Source organism: Anoplopoma fimbria, chromosome 15 (assembly GCF_027596085.1).
Source record: "Anoplopoma fimbria isolate UVic2021 breed Golden Eagle Sablefish chromosome 15, Afim_UVic_2022, whole genome shotgun sequence".
Lineage (NCBI taxonomy): Eukaryota > Metazoa > Chordata > Actinopteri > Perciformes > Anoplopomatidae > Anoplopoma > Anoplopoma fimbria.
The window spans coordinates 24,966,088-24,988,336 of record NC_072463.1 but is presented as its reverse complement, the minus strand read 5'-3'; the positions used below and the strand labels follow the sequence as shown (position 1 = coordinate 24,988,336).

At 40.0% G+C, this 22,249-nt stretch overlaps 1 protein-coding gene across 1 annotated transcript in view; it reads right to left on the bottom strand.

Moving 5' to 3' along the window:
- Nucleotides 1-14,229, bottom strand: part of dph6 (diphthamine biosynthesis 6) — a 57,388-nt gene extending 43,159 nt beyond the window's left edge. The window contains exons 1-3 of the mRNA XM_054614629.1: nucleotides 14,098-14,229; nucleotides 12,680-12,771; nucleotides 11,700-11,884 (exon numbers count right to left, since the gene is read on the bottom strand). Coding sequence (XP_054470604.1) covers nucleotides 11,700-11,884; nucleotides 12,680-12,771; nucleotides 14,098-14,120 — 300 coding nt within the window. The 5' untranslated portion in view covers nucleotides 14,121-14,229. The remainder of the gene's footprint in view (nucleotides 1-11,699; nucleotides 11,885-12,679; nucleotides 12,772-14,097) is intronic.
- Nucleotides 14,230-22,249: the final 8,020 nt, after the last annotated feature.

Below are 22,249 nucleotides of genomic sequence, written 5' to 3'. Positions count from 1 at the left end.
CGTGTGTGGTGTTTACGGTGCAGCAGAGGATGTGAGGTATGAAGCTGAAGTTAAACACATACAGACAAACACACAACCAGAATTTAACTCTTTGACCTAAAGTTAAACACCAGGAGACCTTAAGAACTTTGGATTCAGGACTCAAGTTTTAATATCTCTCCAACACCGGAATATACATTACAGTCAATTCCACTGGCCAGTGACAGTAATTAAGTCAGACTGATAACATTTCAGCCCAGCACTGAGCGAAGCGGGCTGCAGGCAGTGTCATGTAATTCTAGGTAAGCCTCCGGGCCAGCACTCTATTCTAATACAATGATAACCTTTTCCCTAAATACAACTGTCACTTCCTAAAGAGGCATATTAGGAGGTAAAGAGTGGGATAAGGGGAGACGGAGAAAAAGAGGAAAAGAGATAGGAATGGAAGTGTTGAAGGAGTGTGCTACATCAACACCAATTTGGTGCCTTGGCTTTTAAACTTGGCAGGACCAGACTTGGCCTGACGGAATAACAGAGCATCGGAGCAACAGCAAACAACCTCCTCGTCTTGTGTTTCGGTCTTTCCTGCTCCCTCTACCTCTGCGCTTCTCTCTGGAGGCTTCTGAGGTTCGACTTGACCAATTAAATGGCTTCTCTCTTCAATGGCTCTCATTACATTACATCATGCAGCCTTATAATACCCAAACTATTGATAACACAGGACAAATTTCTCACACATCCCCTTGTTTTCAATGGAGACTCCAGCTAGTAGAACTTTTTGGCAAACAGTTTTGGAAAGTGATTATTTTTGGATGTGGTTATGTTTTCTTTGCCATTATAGCTATCGCCAGGAGACAGGCAGAATTGAAGGGGCAGATAATGTTGCTCTGGACAATACTTTAGAAATCTTAGACTTACTTTCTCTTCCTCTGTGGGAAAGGTGGGATACATTATTGCAAAGAAATGGAATATGTATGTATGAATCTGAATTGATGGATATTATGGGAATTCTTTCATGTGTATTCATGATGCCATAAAAAATACAAACCTTGATTTTTATGGTAACTGAAAAAATTATCAAAATGGTTTATAGTGGGGATACATGACAAAGAGACAAGGTAGCTCATGAAGCACATTATAATAATAAATAATAATACAATCTTTATGAGATCTGGCTAAGTGATGTTTTGACTACATTAGAGGTAGGATCCAGGTGAGAAGCTAACATAACGATAAATCAAGGCCGAGGTCATCAGGACTCCTGTGACCCGCAAGCCACTTTTCTTTCCTTCATGACCGTTGGCACAAGATCCAAAGAAAAAAACGCTCCCTGCATGCCCCGATTCCATGTCACTTTTCTTTTTTCAACATTTAATGACCCCAGCTCATTAAAGGAAGCCTCACCTGATCCAAGACCTAAGGCCCTGCATTAACTCAGGCCCAGAGCGGGACTAATTCTGGCGTCGCGTTGTGCAACAGTGCAACCCCGTAGCAGCCCCGTCAGAGGCAGACTAAACAAAGGCCTGGCCTGGCTTCCCCTGTCCTCTCCAGCAGGCAGTAAAGCTATTAATGAGGATCTATGGCCCAGAGCAATGGAAGCCCTCAGTCCCCCCAGCCATGTCCATCAGGGTACTTAGCCCCATGCAGTCATTAACTTCTGTTACTAATTGTCAAATTCATTAAACTAATCCTTCCCCCACATCCGGATGTCTCCCGTGGAAAAGGATGGAGAGGACTGAGTTATTAAGATGTCAGCTGTGGGGAAGATTAAGGCCAGCAGACATGCTCCACAAAGAAACGATACGGCCATTAAACTCTTTATCAAGGTAGTGTGTGTGATATACTTTGTAATTATATATACATTCATCTTAGTAAGGGTGTAAAAGAGTGCTTCAAATGTATTCACAGTCACAGAGATGTCTTCAGTCATGATATGCATCTGCCCCAAAGATACATACACGACAATCATAAAGCAAAGAATTCAGCTTGAGAATGCGGCTATTTCATCAGCGCTCAGCTTAAAGGTACATTATGCATGCCACACATTAAGTCTGGGGTAGAATTCAACATTCAAAACCATTAACAGCAACCAAGGCAGTTAGAAAGCCATAAAATATTAAAAATTCAATATTCATATTCATATAGAACACATCAGAACCCTCATTAGCTCTCTCTCAATGGCTGTCACAATGAGGTCTTAATTATACACCCTAACAATACAAAGCTCCGTTTTGCAAAATGGTGGGTTTCCAAAATGCCTGCTTCAGCCTGTTCTGACAACTAGGAAGCCAGCTTTGGCAGATCTCGGCATTTACACACACAGGGCCACATATTTCCATTGCAAAACACTCTTTATATGGAGTCCAAAGTTGTTGACTCGTACTTTCTATTATATCACTGCCTCATGTGTGTAATACGAACCTGTGTGATGGCACGGAGGCGGGGAAGAACACAAAGTGGGGAAATTAATTAAAGTGGTTTGAATGACAGTTTGCTCAAGGGCACCGGGGCACCATCACAAGGTTTCCATTGCCGCATCCGCACTGTCATGTCGACAACCAGACCCTCCCATCCCTTCCCCCTTTTCTCTCCAACACTCCTTTTCCTCTCCATCCCTCTCTTTCCGGATCCATCAAGTAAGTGACTGGACGCGACAGGGTTTTAATGTTCTCTCCATTAGATCAGCTCTGGGCCTGTTGTAATGTAATGGGATTGTTCTCCCCGGTTCCCCTACACGGTGGGAACACGGAGAGGGGGTTAGACCTTGTTGTAGTAACTCAAGTAGATGTGGTACAGGGGATCGGGCCAGCTAGGGTCAAGCGATTGTGTTTAATGTAATGCGGACACAGTCCCGGGGCGTGTTGGGCTGTCCTGACAACTCAGACATGCCAAACTGACAGCTTAGTGTGAGCTAAGTAGGAGGAGACGCTGGTTATTTGTTTTGAATCAGCTTCCTCATTAACATTTTTGCACGGATACACTCCAAGGTGACTCCTGGAGTTGGTGAAGGAGTGATAGGAAGTGGCAGAGGTGAACATGGGGTACAGGATATAATTTGGACCAATTATAATGTTATAAGTTACACCCAATGCTGGCAAGATTATATGCTGCTTATATATACTGAGGCTCAAACACTGATCCGTCAAAATAAAGCAACAAATGGACATGCAAGCTTAGCAAATGTCTTTGTAAAACAAACATTGGCCAAAACCCTGTTTCTAAAAGGCTTTCAGAGACATTCCCTTTGGTAAATTGGTGGGGTTGTCTGTTTGAAGCAGCTGTTGAAAGACGGGCTATTTCTTTGTGCTTCGTGGATGGGCTGAGATGACTCACAACGTGTCAGTCCTCAACCGTACAGAGTGGTGGAATAAGAAAAACAAACTGCACACAAAGCCAGCTGCTCACAGACCTAAATACCCCGACCGGTTCCTGAGATGATGCAGGTCAGAGTTACAAGACGTGGGAGAGGAAGCAGAATAGAGGAAAGTATTATTGTTGGTTAAGGCCATGGTGCAGGTGTGACCAGCCAACAGAGGATATGACATGAGACACTGTCTCATCGACGCGATGACTGAGGGACGCTTATCAGCCCACAGAAATGTAACCAGTGACAGGCAAGTTCGCAGTGATTTGGATCCAGAGAGGTATGAAAAAAAAAATAGCAAAATTAAATTCATGAAGTTACCACTGCAGCTCTTCATGGCCAAGTTTGTATTTTTTTACGATTCCTAGCCTGACTTTTACACACACATACACACACACACACACACACACACACACACACACACACACACACACACACACACACACACACACACACACACACACACACACACACACACACACACACACACACACACACACTCTTTAGTCTTGTAGAGTGATTCATTTACAATGATAGAGCTGTTTTCAGCAATAGAGCCTGAGCATAAATATGCAATACTGCACAGCTGGAAAATGTAGAAATTCATCAGGGTTAAAAAGTAGAGAGATTAACGTTTCACGAGTTTCCTCACAGATATATATGGTTACGTAAACACAGACCCAGCCAGTCGTCAGGCAGGGAGGTAGAGGGCCTTGGCCAAAGCAAGCACAAAGCCCTAGTTTCAGCAGGCCAAGGACAAGGAGGCTTTCCATATCTACATGCATGGAAAACTAAATGTTTGGAAGCAGGAGGGAGTCATAATGTTGTTTATCGATGTACTGTATGTCCATTAATACTTGCAATTCAAGCAAACACCTTTAGCAATTACTGGCTCTTATTAAAAGCAATATTCTAATCTTTGTGCCTCTATGGGATTTCTAAGAAAACAAGAAATCCTGTAACTTCCTCCAAACAGTCAAGGTCTCACCATTAGAAGGAAAAGTTGTTCCAGTGAATACGGATCAGCGGCAGTTTTCTACAGGCCATAAATACAAAGTCATAATCCCAGCTCTGTCATAGCAGCATTCCCCACTTAGCTGAGGTAAGAGTGTTTGAGCTTCTGAGACAGGAAGCGGCTTCCAAAAAAGCAAGTAAGACAGAATCAAAGAAGCAGTCTCATGCCACAGAGAGGTAAACTATGTCAGTTGCTTTTCATGGTCCGTAACAACCACCTAGTCCACAGGGTGTATGCACGCACATGTATTGACGTCCATGTATATACACACAGTCAAGAACTGGCCTACAAACACACACACACACACTCCAAATGTAAATGTTTTTCTGGTGAGGTCAGGTTCCAGGCTCTTGGCATCTTGGCTCTCCTGTCCTCTATCCTCCATAGCTCCAACAGACATCCCCCCCATCCTCCCCCCTCCACTCCCCAGAGGGAGACTGGAGGAAAATATAGCAGTGGTGCTGGTTTAACCCACCCTCCAGACTCCAGACAGTGTTTTTCTACGGCTGGTTATGACTTTAACTGCGGGAGGTGATGGGGCCTGCCAAAAAAAATGTTCTTTAGGGGAATCGTTCACAAAACATTACATTAAAGCCCTCTTAATGTTGGAATAGATGAATGGCAGGGAGTTGAAAGACTTAACACTATTCCTCAGCTGTCTGTTCTGAGACTGACTATTGGGCCTGACTAGCTGTTAATATTGGTGACGAGTTTGAAAAGTTTCATTACGAGCCCAACCTCCACATTCACTACCGGGATTATCCTGTTAAAACAACTAGAATCAATATGAAGCAATAATTAAGCCTTTATAAGCCATGTGAATATATCTTCATACTTTCAGATTCACTTTAAATTTTCTTGAGGAGAAAGCAGACAGTGAAAAAAATAAATATATTTTCATCAAGGGTGCGAGTGAAGATGTAACAACAGATCTCTCATGGTGGAAAGTTGCAGTTGTTTTGAAAGTAAAAAGAAAAGAAATCAAATTTGTTTAGCCGGGCTTAGAAAATGATCACATTATTTCCCTTAACTTTTAATACGAACAATCCAACAAAAGATAAATTATAGTAATATACTTTCCATAATGGCGTCATTTACATAAGTGCACAACAAAAAATATTAGACAATATTTTTAAAATGCAAATAACTGCTAGATACAGCTACAGCTCATCCAGCATCAAAATAAAATCACAAAAAAGGACCATAGACACACACACATTCTTCATTGGAACAATGTTCAACCAAGCAGTGGTAGTGGTTCATGCCCTTGGCAAGGCGAGATAAGGCTATCAGCCTCCATCATCGCTAAACAAGATTGAGCAAAGTACATTAAGCAGAAAAATACAAACAAATTACAAAGGCTTGAGGCTAGGCTCTTTATCTAATGTTTGTGGGGACTGTTAGCGTCAGTTGGAGGGAAATGGGCCTGCGTCTAATAGATCCTGTCCCACCACTTCCACACGGCCAGCGAACAATACACAGCGCCATTATCTCAGCGCTAATGCTATCCTTCCTCATGTGCAAAACAAGCCTGCAATCTCAACCCCACTGCCACTGTGTCGACCAACATAAATACAAGCAGTCTCAGACCAAAGGAAAAGATAACAATGGCTATCACATAGAGAGGCGACACAGAGAGGCAGCTGTTTGAAGGAATCTATACTAGCTCATGCTGAAATATATCCTCAAGTACGAGGCTCTTAACTTGCACTGAAAAGCTAATAAAAGAAAACTTTCTACAAAGTTGTTATCCATCAGGTTTTAGACCGCTTTTAAGCTACTTCCAATAACACCATTTAGAGGTCCCTCTGCACCACAAACCAGCTACAACAAGCTTGCATTAGCTTTGTTATTGATCTGATCTCCTAAACCCTCACTGTGACCCCAGAGGTCATGATTTATGTATTAAGCAGCTTTTTAAAGAAATCCATTTTCCTGTTGAACCCCCGATGTACATCTAATGCTGCACCATGCTGGTAATCAGAGAAGGGCTGCGTGTTTGATTTTGACCCCCCCCACCACCACCACCACCACCACCATCCTCCTCCATAGCTCACACCCCTCCTCAACGACTTGTCTCACAACACCTCGGCTCCCTAATCAATACCACAGAGCTCCTGGTTGAACTGGAGATTCCTCCTCCTCTGCCTGCCTGCCTGCCTGCCTGCCAGCCAGCCTGCCCTCCTCCTCCTCTTCTCTACTCCTTTCTTTCTCCTCTCCCTCATTCCCTCTTCTTCCTTTCCTCGCAGCAGGATACACCTCCATCAGGGCACTCGCAACAACGCAGTGCCTCCTTCTTCTTCTGAAGGGTCTGGATGAAAGTGCGACAACAACACAATGGAGACAAGGATGCCAGTAGATGGAAGAAAGAAGGATCGAGGCAGAGGGAAGAATGAAAAAGAATGTTTGGACTTGTGGACAGACTGCCTCTGCGATCTCAGAGGGCTCCCCTCTTGTCTGCTGATGTCGATAATGGAGGGGCGGTAGAGACAAGAGGATGAGGGGGGAGTGTGTGTGCGTGTGTGTGTGTGTGTAATAAAAAGTCAGGAGAATCAGGGAGGGGGGGGGGGTTTAAGAAAAGGATTATCTCACTAAAAACAAGGTGTTTTAACACACACCAATGGAAGGGAATGTTTCATCTACAAAGGCCAAAGGTCTCAGTGCACCTCTCCAAGACTTTTCCCAGACATCTCCAGAAGAAAAAAAAATGGTTTGATAAAAAAAAATTAAAAAAAATCAGAGGGAGGAAGTTGGGTGTTAACTGACCCGTGATATCAGTTATCCAAAAATAAAAGAAGCAGTGTTTCTGAAAAGTCGAAGGCATTACAGGATGAGAAATTAGATTTGAAAGTAACATTTCCATCGTTCTCAAAGCTGGGGCTCAGCACGACAGAGATGTCACAGTGCTGCTAATTAGAGCTGGCAGAAAGGACCGTGTGCGTGGATATCATCTATTGTTCCTCATCACTCTAATGAGCTTAAATGTCTTTGTCTTCATTCATCAGCTCAAAGGTTGCAGGGTTGCTGCATGGAGTCATTATCTTTTTATATATTATCTATTACTATATCAAGTGATTGAAGCTCTCTTTGCATCCTCCCAAAACTCAATGCCATCCATGCCCTATAGACTGTGCTACTTTGAGGGCGCAACATTTTTGTTTTGCAGGATGTTTCTTATGCTGTAAACTATCTTGAAAATAAAAAAATATATTGTATGTGGCATGCTTTTTATTAAAGAATAAAAAATACTTCTAATACACACCAACATAGCATACTTGTGTGCAACATCAAGTCGTTTGCACTTGGCAGAGAGAAAAAGAGTGTATATGGATGAGAACAGTGAGGGTACTTCTTTCTACTGGAAAGTGTTGAAAGACAGGAAACTGGGGCAAAAAGAGAGGCAGAGGTGTGTAAGGAGAACAGAGATAGTCCTGTTATCATGTAACAGAGGCCTGGTTTGACCTGACCTTGAACACACGATTGTGCACATGTGTGAGAGCGCACACACACACACACACACACACACACACACACACACACACACACACACACACACACACACACACACACACACACACACACACACACACACACACACACACACACACACACACACACACACACACAGGGTCACGGGGCATAAAGAGCCACTGTGTCAGGTCACAGAGCACAGAGAGAAGGATAAAGGACTTGAGGGATGTGATATGACTAATATGAGGGGTTTTGCAGGCCTTCGGGGGGACTGGCGTTACAGCCAGGGGTGACTGACACTGCTGATCTGTATCACACATCAGAGCAGATCACAGCAGAGGAGAGCAGCCCAACCACACACATGAAGTATGGACACACAGCCTATGAAATCCAATTTCGAAATTCACAAGAACAAGGATACTATAACACGAAAAAAGCAGAGTAATTGAATAACAAACTCTACATCAAACGTTATACTTACACATAATGTTCATATTCTAGCTTGCCTTTGTGTGGCAGAGGACACAAGGACTTCACCAATAATATAAAAAATATGCCCTTATTGCCATAGATGTGCAAAAGTGAACAATCCCCCCCCCCCGCCACTGACAAAACTGTTATTTCTCTCCCTCAAAGAGCGGGTTCAAAGATCAGCACCTAGCAGGATGGGGTATGCTGTGGCTTGCATGTCTATCAGGTTACACACTTCAAAGGCACACTGCCATAGACAGCCAGCGATGAGAGCAAAGGGGCCAAGGATAGGGCCACATTGTCATTCTGCCATTATCACTACTGCCAGGGGATGGACGGCTCATTTTTTTCTATGATAATTTGACTTTTTTTCCTCAATCAACAATGGTTCTGAAGAATATGATCTCTTCCTTTGAATCTTTTGAAAGGCTCCACACATTCTCCGAGAGGCCAACGTGTAGAGAGAGTCTTTGGTTTGTCAGCTTCTGGGAACGATCCGTAGATGGCACTGTTGGCTCATGCTACGGCTCTTTAGCCAGCACCGCAAAAGAGGAGGTGGGAAGAATCTCCACTTAAAACTCAACTCCGGATCTGAGAAAAAAAATTCTTTCATCTATGCTCAAGTGTCATTTGCCAAATATAATCTTTTAACTTCTAATTAATTCAAACTGCTAGAAAGAATCTTTCAAAAATATAACACTTTCTAAACAGATCACTTTTTTCCCCATTCTAAAACTGTTTAACAGCTCATTTTCAAAATAAGTATATCTTCCCTCTTTCTCCCCCCTCTATTATTTTCTTCACTTATCAACATAAACAAGCAACCTGGATCACCAGGTATATGCGTTGAACACAACTGAATGAGAACATAATCCAATGATTTTTTAAGAGGGTGTTTGAGATGCTATGACAGAACTGTGCAAGTTTCTCATCATAGGGTATGCAATGACAAGCATGAGTTTACAAACCTTCACAATGTGGCACAAGTGGTATGAGTCAGTAAACCAACCGATTAGTCAGAATGCTAAAAAAGCAACTTAAGAGAGCAGTGATTTGAAATCTGATAAGAAAGTTGTATTCTTATGGTTGACATCACTCAGTGAGAGAGAGCGAGAGAGGAAGCCTGTTGTTTATGATGCAGGTCTGTTGATGATGGTGAGAGGGTTAAACGGGGAGACGACTGGAGGTCTGCTAGCCCGAGAGGGCCCCATGGGAGTCCAACTGCCCTGATCTATGGCCCGACTGACTGGTGAGGTCAGACCAGAGAAGCCCTGGAAATGGGAAATTAGCAGCCCTTTGCAATTAGAAACCTGACCACAGGCAGAGATGGTATATTGCATCACATACCAAAGATATGTCCACTATTTCACTGTGAATACTCATGAGAGCCCGAAAAACAGAAATTGGACTGGACGCATGTGTGCTTATACTTACAAGAAAAACAAACAAACAAGAGCTTTCTCGTGTAGCTGCATGTGTAAAGCCTGCGATTTATACAGAAGACGACACATAAAGTCAGACAGAGGGCGCAAAATGCCCCGAGGCAGGCTGACTGGCCCTTGCCACCCAGGTGGAGTGCGGACAGGCAGGGGCCCTGGAGCAGCCCTAAGCTCCGGATGAACATGCCTCCACACAGACCAAACCAAGCACCACACTCCCTCTCTCATTTACACCACGTCAAGCCAACTCCAAACTCAACAAATAACTTGTATCCACCGTCCCATAAGAATTTTTATGCTGCAAGCTAAAATGAGAGGTTGTGTGGGGGTGCAGAGGGGAAAAGGTGTTACACAGGATCAATCCCACACCCTGTTTGCGCTGACAGCAGCGAGAGCTGTTGAAGTGTGCGTCCAGGTAGCTTCCTCATGGCTGCAGGCGGTCAGGTAGGCAGGCAGTGCCAGCGGTGTGTTAAACACACACGCAGTTGTCTCAAACCTGTCAGTCAGCCACCCTGCACCACATCAGACCACCGAGGTCTCATACATAATTTGGCATCAAATGAATATTTTCTCAACGTCCTGGCAAAAGTGGTATTTGATGAAATATTAATTTGGTGATTAATTTTTGCATCTGATCTTCTGTCAAGTGAGATAAAAAAAAGAATGGAATTTTTCCTGTGAAGCCAGTTGTGGAAGGGCACCTCTCTCTAACTTCACACATAAAACTTTCATTAACTGATAAAACAGGCACACTATTTTCACAGACTAAGATGAAAAGAAAACTTACTCCACTTTGAAAGTGAAATCAAGACAGACGGAAAGCACTTACATAGCTTTTTAATCTACTGAGCAGCTTGGTTGCACTTTACAATAGGTGCTAAGGACTGTTAGTGTACAGATAGGCCAGATGAAACTAGACAAGCACGGTCTCTTTGAGACGCTGATGATGATGGGCTACAAAGTGACTCTGAATCCACAGAGAATGACTTGTAAAACATCTCAACAGTGTGACATATGTCACGAACCCAAGCAGAGATGAGAAGTTTAGTAGTGCTCTGAGAGCTTGTTCACTAAAAAGCAGTCAAGCATATGTCACTGGTGGCAAGGAGTCAAAACGATGACTATAGTATATGCATGATGCAGCATAGCAATGGTGTGTTCACAGAATTAACACTATAACTATAACTATAACTCATAAACTATTCTGAAGAAGAGTACTTTATATTTAATTACCATGTGCATACTCTTATATATCACATGTGAGAATAAAATTAGGATTTATTACTTTAATTGATGTAATTTGTTAATTTTGACTTGAGTCTTACAAAAAAGGTCTCGTAAAACTGGTCGGCTTCTCTGTACAGGTTTTTTTTATTTTTATGATATATACATTCGTGGATATGTAGGTCTGTGCAGATATTATACCTTTTAAATTGAAATTATAGATAGGGGACAAACAAAATGATTGTACTGTGTCTGCCCAATACAAAGTGAAAAAAGCCGCTGTTTGAGTGCAGTGCAGTGCAGTGCAGAGCAGCGGTGATTAGCTTGATGGTGGGACACAAAAGAGAGACTCACATGCACTAACATGCACAAACAGCTGGCCCAACTATGTAAACAAAAGCAAAAAAAAGATTGTATTACAACACACAAATACAGAGAGCTACTTCATTCTCTGCTCAAGTAGATATCACTAAGTCTGCTTTGGCCCTCTATTTTTAATACATAGCAGTTTATACTTGTTTGTACTTCATGTTGTAATGATAATAATAGATATATACAGCAATACAACATCCTTTATTTGGTTTGATGTAGTAGCTGTTAGTGATGAAAGTATCACTAATCATTTGTCCAGCTGACCTGGGTTGAACTTGAATGTTAGGCAGAATCCACTCTGCAGCCGTGGCTAAAATGATAAAATCCTATATTTCTCACAAATGGTGGGAAAACAAAGGCCTACCTTGACGAGGTGCAGCAGCTCATACAGATCCTCCACCTCATCCCCCTCTGTCACATTGTAGTTTCTGCTGGTGTCCAGGCTGGAGCCCTGGATGGTGCGTCTATACAGGGGCAGATCCATGGCTTCAGAATACAGCTCTATGGCCTGGTGGCCCACTGTCTGGTACATGTAGCTGTCCAACTCATCTGTGGCAATGGGGAAAAGAGAATTAGCCCAGTGTCTTGTGATAAGCCACTTATCATGTGTCTGACAGTAATTAACAGTATGTGATGTTGCAATTTTGGGGAAAAAGATAAATGAACTGGAGGACACACACATTCACAATTTAAACCATTCATTACACAACGATATGCTTACCGAAAAGCTAAAATGACTTGTTTTAAAGGGACTCATGAGCAGTTAAAAACGAAATACTGAATAGTAACTTTAAGATCCAAGTTGACTGAAATAAAAGAAATATATATATATATAATCACATAAATTAAGAATTTAAATAAATTAAAATTATTATGAAATTTGTAATTTACTTTATTCTTACACGATTAAATAAATTTCTCACTGCAAAAAAATAGACTTGGAATTAAAAATAGCCATTTGAAATGATAACTTCTGTAATGACATGACAATAAATGCCATATTATTTGTGTCTAAATGTTTCACAATTTAGTATCTGGTTTAGCTTATGTTGTTTTTTCATATAATTATATTTATTTCAATGGGATTTTATTATTCATTTACTTTTGGACCATACTAAATTTCAAATGACAGGAACCAAGAACAGTGTGCCCTGGAAGAAAATATACCTCATCACATACATCACATAACATAGGACTATGCAGGATATACAGTACATAGAGTTCTGCAGTGCTTAGATTGTGTACAGCTTTTAGTGTCCTGGTCCGCAGAAATGCAGCTGGCTGGCCCATATAGCCCAGCTAGCACCTGTAGATCATAAACCCACTGCAGGGCATCTCCCTCACCTGTGTTGGCGGGACGGAGGTTGGCCAGAGCTACGATCCGGTGCCCAGCAGCAACACACTGCATCATGTTGTAGCAGCTGTCTTTGCCTCCGCTGGAACCCAGCAGGAGGAAAAGGCACAGAGGCAAAGCTGTGTTAGAAATCATTAAGATGCAGACTTATACATTACGGTTAGCGATCATTTAATGTGTTAATATTCAGTGATGAAGAACCTGTTTATGTCTGTACTTACTATACTGAGGATGCTTTATTCTTACCATGCAGTAAGTTTGCTACTGTATTACTCTTTTAAAGTTAGGGGCTTTCAACACCCTACAACACCTGACACCTCATATTCTACCTCGCATTCTATCTTTATTTTGTTGTATAGTATGTGTATTTATTGTCTGTGTAGTTGTATAGTATGTGTATTTATTGTCTGTGTCTGTGTAGCTGTATAGTATGTGTATTTATTGTCTGTGTCTTGTATAGTATGTATTTAGTATGTATAGTATGTTATTTATTGTCTGTGTTGTATAGTATGTGTATTTATTGTCTGTGTATTGTATAGTATGTGTATTTATTGTCTGTGTAGTTGTATAGTATGTGTATTTATTGTCTGTGTAGTTGTATAGTATGTGTATTTATTGTCTGTGTAGTTGTATAGTATGTGTATTTATTGTCTGTGTAGTTGTATAGTATGTGTATTTATTGTCTGTGTAGTTGTATAGTATGTGTATTTATTGTCTGTGTAGTTGTATAGTATGTGTATTTATTGTCTGTGTAGTTGTATAGTATGTGTATTTATTGTCTGTGTAGTTGTATAGTATGTGTATTTATTGTCTGTGTAGTTGTATAGTATGTGTATTTATTGTCTGTGTAGTTGTATAGTATGTGTATTTATTGTCTGTGTAGTTGTATAGTATGTGTATTTATTGTCTGTGTAGTTGTATAGTATGTGTATTTATTGTCTGTGTAGTTGTATAGTATGTGTATTTATTGTCTGTGTAGTTGTATAGTATGTGTATTTATTGTCTGTGTAGTTGTATAGTATGTGTATTTATTGTCTGTGTAGTTGTATAGTATGTGTATTTATTGTCTGTCTGTGTAGTTGAGCTGCTGCAACACTTGAATTTCCCCCATGGGGATCAATAAAGGAATATAAAGGAATATAATGAAGAACCTGTTTATGTCTGTACTTACTATACTGAGGATGCTTTATTCTTACCATGCAGTAAGTTTGCTACTGTATTACTCTTTTAAAGTTAGGGGCTTTCAACACCCTAGTCAACATATCATGGCTTTGAACGAAGTTAGAGGGGAAATGCAACACCTGACACCTCATAGGAACAAGTTATCTACCCTTTGTTGACAGTTATCCATCCTAGATTTAGCTAGTGTGCCGTTCTCTATGCAGTGATATAACTGTGATGCGAATACCTTATTAACGCGACCACCTTCATCTTCTTCTGTTCTGCTCAACAGACTGATGACATCAAAGCACTGGCTGTACTGGTCTCAACGTGATACCTGCGCTTAGCAACCGGTGCATGTACACATGTGAGAGCTAGACTTCCGGGTTGCTGAAGGACCCCTCTGTACACCAAGCTGCCCTCTCATGTGCCTGATGGAAAATCGGTCCCTGTCATTTTCTCTCCTATAACATTATAATTATACATTTGAAATATAGATTATATGTAATAAATATATGTATTTAAATATAAATACATTTTATTAATCATGTTCACATGACTATGGTTATATACCTAGACTATAATGAAAAGATACTTTGCTTTGACAGCAAGTCATTTAAAAACATACCAGAAGTAAAATAAGTAAAAAAAAAATAAAAGTAATAATTATAACTTATAAAACAGCACACACAAACTACGCAGGCACACCCAGTTGGCATGTGTGCATATGTACTTTATCTTTATGTTAATCTTCATTTCTAATGTTAAATTTGAGTAGGACGTAAAATGACCTCACATGCAAAAGCAGCACTTTCACCTGTAACATTACATTAACGTATTTAAATGTGATTTTTTTTTTTTATTTCAAATGTAGCTTTTGAACCTTTCATATGTCAAATGTGATATCTCATTTTAATATTTCAGCTCTCATAAACTTACCAAATAAAAAAGATGCTGATAATACTGTACTATAGCATAATGAAAGTGGATATGCTCTGTAACTCTAATACTGACACATCCTTTGCCTCTTGTGTCTCAAGAGAGGACCAAACGTCCATGAGATGGTATTCACACACCGGTTGCGCTTTTCCTCTGAGGGAGCCCTATTTTGCTCAGAGGAAAGCCTTTGATGCTCTTTTTGCTCTCTGTTGTTGTGCCAGAGCAGAATAATTGCACTGCTTTTGTGTGCTTCCCTCACCTTCTACCCCTAAGCAGGCTAAAGGCAACTGATTTTGTTTGAATGTACAAAATTGAGAGAGACGTCTCTTCATCCCATTGCTTTTAACTAGGTTCCCTTTTTTGTTTTTGTTTGTTTTATTCATCCTGAATATATGGCAACATCTACAACCTGCAGATGCAAATCATTTGTTTTGTGGCACATGTGATTTTTTTTTTTTTGCTAATTTTTATTTAAAAAAAAGGTAAGTAAATAAGTAAATAATACGTAAATAATGATGTTATAAGTATATTTTCTTAGTTCCTTTGTTTGATTGTTTCCTTTTTCTACAGAACATTTACAGGAGCCCATGAATATTCGTTCTTTTAACATTGACCATGTTTTTATATTATTTGATCTGGCAAAAACACAAATATATACTTTCATGAAGTCTGATGTATTTTATTGAGATACTTTATTGGACAGGTCATATTCATCCTCAGTCCCTGGGCAGGTGAACCAAAATGCAATACATGCACAATGACAACAAACTACAAATAAATGTGTTTCAGTGTTGGACAGTCCATTTGACAGGATGAGCGATATAGTTTTCAAAATGTTTCTTTGACATGGTGGTTTGAAAAATGGCCTTGGGGAAAGCAGGACACATCCCCCTGGGTCTGGTTGTCCCTCAGTTTGGTAAACTCATTAATATATCACCTATGTTCTCCAATTTTGTGAGTTATACTTTATAATACAGCCTCTGGTCATTTCCATTAAAGCCCAGGCTGATAGGATATGACTCATGCAAATGTTGTCACTTATCCGTTTTAATATATGTACTTTATTACCCAGACAAATAAAGAGGTGTGTTGTTCCGGTTTTATTTGTGGCAGCTTTTTGCTGACGTAAAAAAGCGTTTTATGTCCGTATTGTTGGTGCGATGGGGATAAAAAGTGTTGATGGATAGCCCAACTGAGACACAGCCAATGGACATGAATATGAGACGCATAAATATGAAAGCAAGTCAGCAGGAATCAAATGACACCCTTGGCCTTTCCTTAAAGGAGCATGTGCATATGACAGGTGATTTACACAGACAAGCAAACTAATTTTTGTCGCACAAGGACACAAAAACTTTGGGTGTAATGAGAAACAAAGGCCTCAAATCACAAGACAATAAATTGAGTGTCAGAACAGGCCAGCCAAGGTTGCACGCTGAGTGGCCAGAATACAAACACACATACACACGGCTGGTCTCTTCTGCAACATGACAAAGCAACTACATGTGTTGCATAGTAACAGTTTTTGAAATGTATTACAGTAAAATATAAATCAACATATAGTTGACAATTATTACATGCATTTTTAAGGGAACATTAAAAAGTATGTACATAACAGATCCACTGTCGTGGTACAAATGCCATTGTCTACTCTCAATATTGATACAGTCTTTTTGTTTTTGATCAGTTTTTAAACTGTCTAACATTTTACATTAGACACTCACCCTCGCTCAAACTACAACAATCCTCTATGCATATACTTGGGGTGGATTTTAAAAAGGATGCTGAATATTAATGATTTGGGAAAACACGTGAGACTCAAATTGCAAACCGGAAGCAAAATTGAATAGATTTCCTTCTGTTTGAGCTCTATTTTCAATGAGATAATGTCATAGGAATGTAAACTTTAATCACAATTTTCTCTTATTTAGGTAAACATTAGTACCTTAAATTCAAACAGAACCTTCTGCTTCAACTCAAGCCAATGTACAATTCTTATTCTGACTTCATGCCGAATACAAATTGGATTTGAATTTTATTGTAATTCAATTTAAGTTTCAACTAAGCCACATAAACATGAAGCAGGAGACACAGGGCAAACTAAATTAAGACGTTTGTCTGGAACATCTGGTTGTCACGTTCCTGGATTATTTTCCTGGACTTTACAATGTGAATCACCATCTATCTTATATCAGAGGTGTATGCAAGAAATGTTAACTTCCTTTGCTATAGTGTGCTGAGCAAGACAGAAAAGTCAGCATGCTTATTATAAATGAAGTTCAATGAGGGCTGATGACAGCCAAATGTTATCTTAAGATAGTGATAAATTTGCATTCAAGTGAGCAGCGGTTGAAAGCAGTCCTGTGTATTCTTAACTCTACTCCACTCTGGTGTTGCCTCCATCAGGGGCTCATTTTCCAAAGAACTATCAACATAATGATACCTCTTTAGGGCCTAACCACATCCAAATCAGTTAGTAAACAACCCAAACGGGGATCTGTACACATTTTTACAGACAATTAACTGTTATCACGAGGGGCCTAAATGGATTAGTAGGCTCATTAATGTCTGAGGCTAATCGGTCCTTGATTGGAAATGTGAGAGAATGTGAAATAAAGTCCTGATTTGATCCAAATTGTGTTTGATCATGCCATCGTCCTTAACAACAGCCCCAGTCTGCAAACAGTAATTCAGGTTTTTTTTCCCTCTAAATCCCCCCAATGAAAATCTGGCTTTGCCCCCCTTCCATTTAGCTTTTAAAGCTACATAAAGCATTAGAACGGAAAAAAATATTTTGCTTCTTAAGCTGCAAGGCTTTTGTGAAAGCCTGGAGATAATATTTCTGATAACTATTATTTGGGTGTCAAAATAAATATCTGCTTAGAAAAGGGCCTTTCAGGGCCATTTGAAAGTGGTGATGATTACTTTTATCCATGTTTCATTTTGATCCAACCGGACTTGATCTAGCATCCATTTAATTTAGGCTTTTACAATATTTCACATTGTTATAGAATAATAATATGTATAGGCGGGACCTTAGGGGGAAAATCAGAGGAAACCAACAACGCCACCTAGAATTACACCCCAGGAAATATAGACTTAAGAACCTTGATATTGTTTTGAGAATTGATAAGACACAGAGATTCGTTACTGATAGGAGACAGAGCCATTTCTTATAAAATGAATCAAATGTTTTATTTAAGGAATCAAAAAGAATCAAATTTGCAGGCACGGGAGCTGCTGCGAAGGAAAGAATATTAATGGACAAATGAAAGTTACAGAAACCATGGGATTAATAATTATTCTATATTACAAGCTTAACTAACAGGGCCTTACTAAAAACGCTAAACTTTATCACAATCTTTAATATTCTAAAATGTCCTGTCCAACATTAACCAAGCAAAACTGGGATTTGCTGCATTCAAAACACTACACCATATGCTGCAAGTTGATGGCAACATATTTAATTTTGCGGCTTACTTGGAGAACATCCAACCAAGTTCATGAATTTGGTCTTAATTTGTTGAGACTTTTTATTTTATTATTATTATTATTATTATTATTATTATTATTATTATTATTATTATTATTATTAAACAGGACAAGAAGTAAAGCCAAACTAGCGGCTCTTTGAGGCGGTACTCAGTGCACAGTGGTACTTTGAGCTAAAGGCTAATGTAAGCCTAACATGTTTAATGAAAATGTAAGCATGCTGACATTCAGCAGGTATAATGTTTGACATGTTCATCAGCTTAGTTAAGCAAATTGCTTATTAGCAGTAAACACAACATACAGATGAGGCTGATAGGAATATCATTAGTTTTACATGTATTTGGTCATTAACCAATATTTTGAACAAATATGGTCATGATGAACCTTGAAACAACTGCTTTTGCCAATTTTAAGGTAATAAATCAGGCATTTTCTAAATAAATAGTTTGTTTGCATTCAAATTAAATATTTTAAGTGTATTAAATCACAAACTCTATATTATGTATCATACCTACCTTGTTTGCCGATTTTACTGTTAATGATCTGCCTTTATAGTCTATATTCTGGGGAAACATGACAAATTTGTACAATATACTTAAGTGAGAGTCTCGAAAAGGATTTTTTCACAAATCAGGATTTTCTAAATAAAATAATATAAAAACTCTATACCCTATCCAACACTGCAGGAAAGCAACTCTCCAATGTACAAACGTGCCAACCATCTTTAAGTACAAATGTAATTTCAGGAATATTTCTCCTTGATTTTGTCTTGCCGTGCTTCTAGAATCCCAGAATCAAATTATGGCTTCAGTGGTTAAGCCCTGCGAAGCTCCATCCAAAAGGATGTGGTCCATTACAGTACACCACCATTCCACTAATTATGAAGCAGCCAAAGCAAACAGCACGCACTGCTATCACCTGACCATGCCGCCAAACACTGTTCTATATACAGGATCTTTAGTCTAACGGTTCACAGAGGCACTTTCTCCTTAGTAACCCAAACCATTGGACATTTAGCCAACAGCTGCATTAAATAAAACCACATATATACCTGTGTATGGTCATACCACCATTAAAAGCCTTACGAATTCATAGCATATGCAAACACATTCCTTAAATAAAATCATCACATTGATAAACCTATCAATATGTATATGGAAAACAAAATAAAGTGATGATTATTTTTCTATCCTCATCTTCTCTGTGACAGTACTAAAAATAATCAGTTCTGAATTTGATTATATGACTGATAAATACATTTGCAACAGATTTGACTAAGTATTATAATGGCCAACATTGTTGAAAATACTTTTTAATCTGTAAAGTGTCTGGTGGGAAGGTGTAATCAGCTCGTCTGCTCTCTGATATACAATCCTCGGACGGTTTTCCTCTCAGCCGACAAACACAATCCTAATCCAGGAAATAGCCTGCAATCAGAATATTGGAGTTGACATCAGAGGTAGCCGCAGAGGCGATTCCCACACACCCCTCCCATAGCTTCAAAGGTCTTCCTGGGCCTGTTATGGGTTTCCCTCGTGATGAAGTGTGACACTCCACAAACACAAAAGCCCCAGCCCTCTCGTGGGTCCGCTTTGCTTTTCTTGGATCACTCCAGTCCGACCAATGCCAAGTCAACTTGGCGGTTGTCAAAACGGGCCCCATATCTCTGAAGAGTGTGTCTGTCTGGAGCGTGTGTTGCTCTGTGTATGCGTGTGGTAATGTGTTGAGTGTGTGTAGATAGCTTGTCATAGGGTCACAGGGCCCTCTGTCTGTGTGTGAGAGCCATCTGTGTGTTGGGACGTGTGTTTGTTTCCACCCTAAAATGATGTAATGGGCACCCATAATCAAAGCCACCACCTGGTTGTCTGTGGGAGTTGCTGGTTTTCCAAAACCCTTCACTGATGGTCTCTGGACGCAAATGATTTAGTAATGTTAGTTTTGTTTTCCTTCCATTTGAACACCATCGTGCCACAGGCATATTCTGCATGTTTAGTATTATTTTCAAGTTATTTCTTAAAAATGCCATCCAAAAACGTTTTTTATCAAGTTTTTTTCGATTGTTTTTCAGCATTAATCACGTCTCATCTTTCCTATCATTTTCTATACATCTCTCCCACTTTTTACTCTGCCCCCACACTCTCTTTCATCCTTCCACCTACCCACATCGCGTTCAGTTTTTTTTCCCTGCAGTAAGACGTCACCTGTGCTGAAGAGCTGGCCACAGTGGAGCCAGACCAGCAAACTCGCTGCCAGAACACAGCAAGCTCGGGTCTGCCATTTGTCTTGTGGTTTTCGAGTTGGGGATATTTGTCTAACATGCTGTCCAATGTCAACACTGGCTCTAAATACCCTTGCTGCTGCACGAAGTGGGCTTCCTTAGGGAGGATAAGGATTAATGCTAGGTTGCGGATGATACAGAGGAAAGGCAGTGGAGGGATGAGCCTTGAGAAAAGGGACTGATCAAGGCTGTGTATGTTGATGACAAGCAATGGAGGTTGAGAAGCATTCAGCATTGGATTCATTTCTTAAAACAAAACTTTTCAACAATACCAGCTTGTCTTTCTTCTGTCTTTATATACTTACTGAAGACAGTCTGTACACAGGGGTTAACCATTTTAGAGCTGTGACAGGCCCAGTGTGAAAGATAGCCTCCGATCATTCAGAACCATTTCTAAACCTGTGACTAACCATAAATAACAAACAAAATCCAAGGCCTTCCCACCAGCATTAACATCGGCCAGATGAGAAACTCTCGGGTAGATAGGAGATGGCCTCAAGTTTACAGCTTCAAACCTGTTGATCCTGAGCAATTGATTGTCACCCATAACAAAGCGTTCCTGCCTCTATCAATTCCCCGCCACCGTCTCAGCAAAAGCAAGATGAATTCTAGCCATGAGAAGCACATCAGCGGCCTCTGCCTTTTCTTTTATGAGGAGAATTCCATACACTGAGCCCAATATTCGTGGTTACTGGAGTCTGGTGATTAAAGTGTATAAAAAAAGGGGGCAGCACCACTAAAAGGCAGTGATTTAGTGAGCTGTCACCCCAGTTCAGGCGGGGCAAAAAGTTCAAGTCCCTACAGGAGGGTTATAATGAAAATGAAACAAGGAATGAGACGGTGTTTGGGAGGAGAGGTTGGAGGGTCGAAGGGTTGTGAAGGGGCAGGAGGTGTGAGTGGGATGGGGTCATCTGGAGGGTGGTGATGACCATGATAGTATACATGGATTCTGATTTTTACCTGTTCAAGTATGCATGTTTGTGGATGTAGGGTATTTAGGTTAAAATACTGTATGTAGATTTTACACAAGCATCAATCATTATCCAAAGTGTTCCAGAAGTCTTAAGATTGACCTCGTACCTTGTGGAGAGCCAATAAGATCCAGATATTTCACTATGGAATGAAAATCAGCAATATCAGTGAGCTTTCCATCAAGATGTTCCCAGATGGTCTGACTTTCAACATTGGCTGGCAAACAGCAATGCTTTAAATAAAAAATGTCCCGAATCACATGTTTCCTTTTAAAATATTCATGTTTGCTTATAGTTTGTTCTGTGTTTGATTTTCTGGCAACAATGCATTTTTGGGCTGTGGACTGTCAAACAGTACATCAAACGCACTTTAGCAGCTTTCGAAATAATCCCTTATTGACGCTGTCTAAATATTAAACTGGTAAAAAATGAAGGTGACAAAAGTATCACTTTGATAGACAGAAATCTCACATCTATGCAATGATTGTCGAGAAAGAAATCTTTATAAAACCGTATATTGTTGTTTGGAATGTGGCCGTTAATAAAATAGATAATGTGGGATTTCTATCTCGATCTTTTTATATGATCAAAAAACTGTACAAACATGACAATTCCCTGTCTAAAATACAGTACGTTAATTTGATCTTTAGAGCTGCTGTAAATCAGATTTCTTAAGACGGATTCAAGCTAGCCGTCTTCTCGTTTCCAGTCTTTATGCT